This window comes from Salvelinus alpinus, chromosome 6 (assembly GCF_045679555.1).
Source record: "Salvelinus alpinus chromosome 6, SLU_Salpinus.1, whole genome shotgun sequence".
NCBI classification, from domain to species: Eukaryota; Metazoa; Chordata; class Actinopteri; order Salmoniformes; family Salmonidae; genus Salvelinus; species Salvelinus alpinus.
This window is the reverse complement of record NC_092091.1, coordinates 95,612,981-95,620,480: the sequence shown is the minus strand read 5'-3', so window position 1 is coordinate 95,620,480 and position 7,500 is coordinate 95,612,981. Positions and strand designations below refer to the sequence as shown.

General features: G+C 46.4%; 1 protein-coding gene across 1 annotated transcript in view; it reads right to left on the bottom strand.

Annotated features, from left to right (window-relative positions):
• Positions 1-7,500, bottom strand: part of LOC139577902 (cGMP-specific 3',5'-cyclic phosphodiesterase-like) — a 52,616-nt gene that overhangs the window by 18,951 nt on the left and 26,165 nt on the right. The window contains exons 11-14 of the mRNA XM_071405031.1: positions 6,752-6,936; positions 5,970-6,020; positions 1,464-1,610; positions 395-523 (exon numbers count right to left, since the gene is read on the bottom strand). Of these exons, the coding sequence (XP_071261132.1) occupies positions 395-523; positions 1,464-1,610; positions 5,970-6,020; positions 6,752-6,936 (512 nt within the window). The remainder of the gene's footprint in view (positions 1-394; positions 524-1,463; positions 1,611-5,969; positions 6,021-6,751; positions 6,937-7,500) is intronic.

Genomic DNA, 7,500 nt, shown 5'->3' with positions numbered 1-7,500 from the left:
TCTGTAGACATCATCATAGTGAACATACACTGAGTCCTAACCTCTGACCTCTCACCTGTAACTGGTCTGTAGACATCATCATAGTGAACATACACTGAGCCCTAACCTCTGACCTCTGACCTCGCACCTGTAACTGGTCTGTAGACATCATCATAGTGAACATACACTGAGTCCTAACCTCTGACCTCTCACCTGTAACTGGTCTGTAGACATCATCATAGTGAACATACACTGAGTCCTAACCTCTGACCTCTCACCTGTAACTGGTCTGTAGACATCATCATAGGGAACATACACTGAGTCCTAACCTCTGACCTCTGACCTGTAACTGGTCTGTAGACATCATCATAGGGAACATACACTGAGTCCTAACCTCTGACCTCTGACCTCTCACCTGTAACTGGTCTGTAGACATCATCATAGCGAACATACACTGGGCGGTGCTGAGGCCGTGACTCCAGTTGTGATAGGGCACATTGCTACGGTAACCACGCCTTACACTCAGAACCCACTGACAGAGACACTGGGGGGAGGAAAGAAGGGAGAGAGAGAGGGAGAGGGGGAGAGGGGGAGAGGGAGATGGAGAGAGGGGGGAGGGGTGTGGTAAAGTGAGAAGAACAAGAACAGAGTCAAACTCACAGACCAAAGAGTCAAACTCACAGGACCAAAGAGTCAAACTCATGGACCAAAGAGTCAAACTCACAGGACCACAGAGTCAAACTCATGGACCAAAGAGTCAAACTCACAGACCAAAGAGTCAAACTCACAGGACCAAAGAGTCAAACTCAAAGGACCAAAGAGTCAAACTCACAGACCAAAGAGTCAAACTCATGGACGAAAGAGTCAAACTCACAGGACCAAAGAGTCAAACTCACAGGACCAAAGAGTCAAACTCACAGACCAAAGAGTCAAACTCATGGACCAAAGAGTCAAACTCACAGGACCAAAGAGTCAAACTCACAGGACCAAAGAGTCAAACTCACAGGACCAAAGATTCAAACTCACAGGACCAAAGAGTCAAACTCACAGGACCAAAGAGTCAAACTCACAGGACCAAAGATTCAAACTCACAGGACCAAAGAGTCAAACTCATGGACCAAAGAGTCAAACTCACAGGACCACAGAGTCAAACTCACAGACCAAAGAGTCAAACTCACAGACCAAAGAGTCAAACTCACAGGACCAAAGTTACACAATAATAATAACGTTTGTGCACGTGTGTGTGTGTGTGTGTGTGTGTGTGTGTGTGTGTGTGTGTGTCTGTGTGTGTGTGTGTGTGTGTGTGTGTGTGTGTGTGTGTGTGTGTGTGTGTGTGTGTGTGTGTGTGTGTGTGTGTGTGTGTGTGTGTGTGTGTGTGTGTGTGTGTGTGTGTTACCTTGTAGTCGATGTTGAAGTCCTGTACTAGGTTGAGTGTGTGTGTGTGTGTTTGTGTGCGTGTGTGTGTGTGTGTGTGTGTGTGTTACCTTGTAGTCGATGTTAAAGTCCTGCACTAGGTTGAGATCCAGGAACATTCTGACTGTGGCCTGAGCCGTGGAGTCCTCTGATAGGCCGAAATCAGAGAAGCTGAAGTCCAGGATGCGCAGTGATTGGGCAGAGGGGATTTCAGCTTCCTGGTTAGAGACAGGAGGGATTCAAAATCACATACTGTATACACACACACACAGGACACACACACACAGGACACACACACACACACTCACTCTCTCTCTCTCTCTCTCTCTCACACACACACAGGACACACACACACAAACACTCTCTCTCTCACACACACACACACACACACACAAACACTCTCACACACACACTCTCACACACACACACACACACACACACACACACACACACACACACACACACACACACACACACACACACACACACACACACACACACACACACACACACACACACACACACACACACACACACACACACAGAGAGATACAGTAGTCAGGTATGTGCAGGTATCTGTTAAGAGGTCGTGATGAGGAGTTCTGGGGGGGGGGGGGGGGGTCAAGACAGTGGGAAGTTGACCTCTGACCTCTAACGATGGTGGTTAATGTGGTTAATCTCCTGGTCTAATCTGGGTTTAGCTCAGACAGAGGAGAAACACACCTCAGCAACCATTACACTAATCTGACTGACACCGATCATTAGTTTCCACTGGACACATCCATCCCACTGCTGGGGTGGTGGATGGAGGGAGGGAGAGAGAGAGGGAAGGGGGGGAGGGAGAGAGAGGGAGGGGGGGGGGAGAGGGGGAAGGGGGGAGGGGGAGAGGGGGAGGTGGAAAGGGGGAAGGGGGGGAGGAAGAGACAGAGAGAGAGAGGGAGGGGGAGGGGGAGAGGGGGACGGGGGGGAGGGGGAGAGAGAGGGAGGGGGGAGGGGGAGAGAGGGAGGGAGAGAGAGGGGGAAGGGGGGGATTTAGAGAGAGAGGGAGGGGGAGGGGGAGAGGGGGAAGGGGGGAGGGGGAGAAAGAGACAGAGAGAGAGAGGGAGGGGTAGGGGGAGAGGGGGAAGGGGGGAGGGGGAGAGGGGGGAGGTGGAGAAGGGGGATATAGAGAGGGATGGGTGGATATAGAGAGAGATGGGTAGATATAGAGAGAGATGGGTGGATATAGAGAGAGATGGGTGGATATAGAGAGAGATGGGTGGATAGAGAGAGGGATGGGTGGATATAGAGAGAGATGGGTAGATATAGAGAGAGATGGGTGGATATAGAGAGAGATGGGTGGATATAGAGAGAGATGGGTGGATATAGAGAGAGAGATGGGTGGATATAGAGAGAGATGGGTGGATATAGAGAGAGATGGGTGGATATAGAGAGGGCTGGGTGGATATAGAGAGAGATGGGTGGATATATAGAGGGATGGGTGGATATAGAGAGAGATGGGTGGATATAGAGAGAAATGGGTGGATAGAGAGAGAGATGGGTGGATATAGAGAGGGATGGGTGGATATAGAGAGAGATGGGTGGATATAGAGAGAGATGGGTGGATATAGAGAGAGATGGGTGGATATAGAGAGAGATGGGTGGATATAGAGAGGGATGGGTGGATATAGAGAGAGATGGGTGGATATAGAGAGAGAGATGGGTGGATATAGAGAGGGATGGGTGGATATATAGAGAGAGATGGGTGGATATAGAGAGAGATGGGTGGATATAGAGAGGGATGGGTGGATATATAGAGAGATGGGTGGATATAGAGAGAGATGGGTGGATATAGAGAGGGATGGGTGGATATAGAGAGAGATGGGTGGATATAGAGAGAGATGGGTGGATATAGAGAGAGATGGGTGGATATAGAGAGAAATGGGTGGATATAGAGAGAGATGGGTGGATATAGAGAGGGATGGGTGGATATAGAGAGAGATGGGTGGATATAGAGAGAGATGGGTGGATATAGAGAGGGATGGGTGGATATAGAGAGAGATGGGTGGATATAGAGAGAGAGATGGGTGGATATAGAGAGGGATGGGTGGATATATAGAGAGAGATGGGTGGATATAGAGAGAGATGGGTGGATATAGAGAGGGGTGGGTGGATATATAGAGAGATGGGTGGATATAGAGAGAGATGGGTGGATATAGAGAGAGATGGGTGGATATAGAGAGAGATGGGTGGATATAGAGAGAGATGGGTGGATATAGAGAGAGATGGGTGGATATAGAGAGAGATGGGTGGATATAGAGAGATGGGTGGATAAAGAGAGGGATGGGTGGATATAGAGAGAGATGGGTGGATATAGAGGGAGATGGGTGGATATAGAGGGAGATGGGTGGATATAGAGAGATATGGGTGGATAGAGAGAGATGGGTGGATATAGAGAGAGATGGGTGGATATAGAGAGGGATGGGTGGATATAGAGAGAGATGGGTGGATATAGAGAGAGATGGGTGGATATAGAGAGAGATGGGTGGATATAGAGAGAGATGGGTGGATATAGAGAGAGATGGGTGGATATAGAGAGGGATGGGTGGATATAGAGAGAGATGGGTGGATATAGAGAGAGATGGGTGGATATAGAGAGGGATGGGTGGATATAGAGAGAGATGGGTGGATATAGAGAGAGATGGGTGGATATAGAGAGAGATGGGTGGATATAGAGAGAGATGGGTGGATATAGAGAGAGATGGGTGGATATAGAGAGAGATGGGTGGATATAGAGAGAGATGGGTGGATATAGAGAGAGATGGGTGGATATAGAGAGAGATGGGTGGATATAGAGAGAGATGGGTGGATATAGAGAGAGATGGGTGGATATAGAGAGGGATGGGTGGATATAGAGAGAGATGGGTGGATATATAGAGAGATGGGTGGATATAGAGAGGGATGGGTGGATATAGAGAGAGATGGGTGGATATAGAGAGAGATGGGTGGATATAGAGAGGGATGGGTGGATATAGAGAGAGATGGGTGGATATAGAGAGAGATGGGTGGATTTAGAGAGGGATGGGTGGATATAGAGAGGGATGGGTGGATATAGAGAGGGATGGGTGGATATAGAGAGAGATGGGTGGATATAGAGAGGGATGGGTGGATATAGAGAGAGATGGGTGGATATAGAGAGAAATGGGTGGATATAGAGAGAGATGGGTGGATATAGAGAGAGATGGGTGGATATAGAGAGAGATGGGTGGATATAGAGAGAGATGGGTGGATATAGAGAGAGATAGAGAGAGGGATGGGTGGATATAGAGAGAGATGGGTGGATATAGAGAGAGATGGGTGGATATAGAGAGAAATGGGTGGATATAGAGAGAGATGGGTGGATATAGAGAGAGATGGGTGGATATAGAGAGAGATGGGTGGATATAGAGAGAGATGGGTGGATATAGAGAGAGATGGGTGGATATAGAGAGAAATGGGTGGATATAGAGAGAGAGATGGGTGGATATAGAGAGAGATGGGTGGATATAGAGAGGGATGGGTGGATATAGAGAGGGATGGGTGGATATAGAGAGAGATGGGTGGATATAGAGAGGGATGGGTGGATATAGAGAGAGATAGAGAGAGGAATGGGTGGATAGAGAGAGCGATAGAGAGGGGCAGTGTTTCATCTAAAGCAGCAGCTTCATCAGATCGTCAGATTATCATCAGATCGTCATAGAAACCTGCAAGGTAACCAGCCAGCTCGTAATCCTGGAAGTGGAGCCCACCTTAGTGATAAATGTATGTAAAAAGTGTTAGCTAAGATACAGTAGCGTTACGCTAGCTAAACATTTTCCATTTATTAATATAGAATTGGCCCGGTGGCGCCATTGATATCAAGAGATAAAATTAAAACGGTTCTCGACTTTCAGATGTAAAGGAAGAAAACATAATTTAATGTTTATGCATTATTATGGAGTAGCATATCCAGTCCCCGGACACATCAGGAAGACCCCCTCTGACCCCGCCGCTGCTGAAATAAATCCTAGGGGAAACACTGAAAAGGGAAGGGAGAGATTGGTAGAGAAAGGGAAAGAGAGATACAGAGGGAGGGAGAGAAAGAGAGACAGAAAGATAGTGGGGTGGAAAGAGAGAGAGAGAGAGAGGGAAGGATAGAGGGAAGGAGAGAGGGAGGGATAGAGGGAGGGAGAGAGGGATGGAGAGAGGGAAGGATAGAGGGAAGGAGAGAGGGAGGGATAGAAGGAGGGATAGAGGGAAGGAGAGAGGGAGGGATAGAGGGAGGGATAGAAGTAGGGATAGAGGGAGGGAGAGAGGGAGGGATAGAGGGAAAGAGAGAGGGAGGGAGGGATAGAGGGAGGGAGAGAGGGAGAAAGAGAGGGAAGGATAGAGGGAAGGAGAGAGGGAGGGATAGAAGGAGGGAGAGAGGGAGGGAGAGAGGGAGGGATAGAGGGAAAGAGAGAGGGAGGGATAGAGGGAGGGAGAGAGGGAGGGATAGAGGGAAGGATAGAGGGAAGGAGAGAGAGGAAAGGATAGAGGGAAGGATAGAGAGACGTGAGGTGTTGGTATCAGAGGTTCACCTGCAAGGCTCTGATTTCCTCTTGAGCTGCGGTAAGGTGGTAGGACAGAACCTTAGGAGAGGACACACACACACACACGTCAACATAGCACATAGACTTAAACACACACACACACACACACACACACACACACACACACACACACACACACACACACACACACACACACACACACACGTCAACACAAACATGTAAACACATGAAGGAATTGTTGAAATGATTGAGTTTAAATGTATTTGGCTAAGGTGTATGTAAACTTCAGACTTCAACTGTATATATAGTACCAGTCAAAACACTATACTGCAAATGTCTGTATATATATATATATATAGTACCAGTCAAAACACTATACTGCAAATATCTGTATATATATATATATAGTACCTGTCAAAACATATATAGTATATATATATAGTACCTGTCAAAACACTATACTGTAAATATCTGTGTATATATATATATATATATAAATATATATATATATATATATATATATATATATAAATATATAAATATATATATATATAAATATTGTACCAGTCAAAACACTATAAAGTAAATATCTGTATATATAGTACACTGTCAAAACATTATACTGTGAATATGTATATATATATAGTACCAGTCAAAACACTATACTGTAATGTCAAATCAAAATATATTTGAGATTCTTCAAAGTAGTGATGTCTTCAATATTATTCTACAATGTAGAAAATAGTAAAAAATAAAGAAAATCCCTTGACTGGTACTATATATATATATACTTCTGTCTCGTCCCCTACCTCCTGGGTGACATCCTGGCTGGCTCGTTGGTACTCTATCCGTTGGACAGTCTGGACGGTCTGCAGGGCCAGGCCGCAGTACACAGCAAAGTCCTCCAGGAGGCGCTCGTCGTAGCGGTGAAACGCCCTGCCCGTCTCCGCCTCGCCAGGGGCCGCGCCCAGTTTGTTCTTCAGCTGGCAGACGGCTGAACAGACAACAACAACAGCAACAGCAACAGCAACAACAACAGCAACAACAACAGCAACAACAATGACAACCACAACAACAACAGCAACAACAACAACAGCAACAACAATGACAACCACAACAACAACAGCAACAACAACAGCAGCAACAACAATGACAACAACAACAACAGCAACAGCAACAACAATGACAACCACAACAACAACAGCAACAGCAACAGCAACAACAACAGCAACAACAACAGCAGCAACAACAACAGCAACAACAACAGCAGCAACAACAATGACAACCACAACAACAGCAACAACAACAGCAGCAACAACAATGACAACAACAACAACAGCAACAGCAACAGCAACAACAACAACAACAGCAACAACAACGACAACAACAACAACAGCAACAACAACAGCAGCAACAACAATGACAACAACAACAACAGCAACAGCAACAACAACAACAACAGCAACAACAACAGCAACAACAACAACATCAACAACAGCAACAACAACAACAACAACAACAACAGCAACAACAACAGCAGCAACAACAATGACAACAA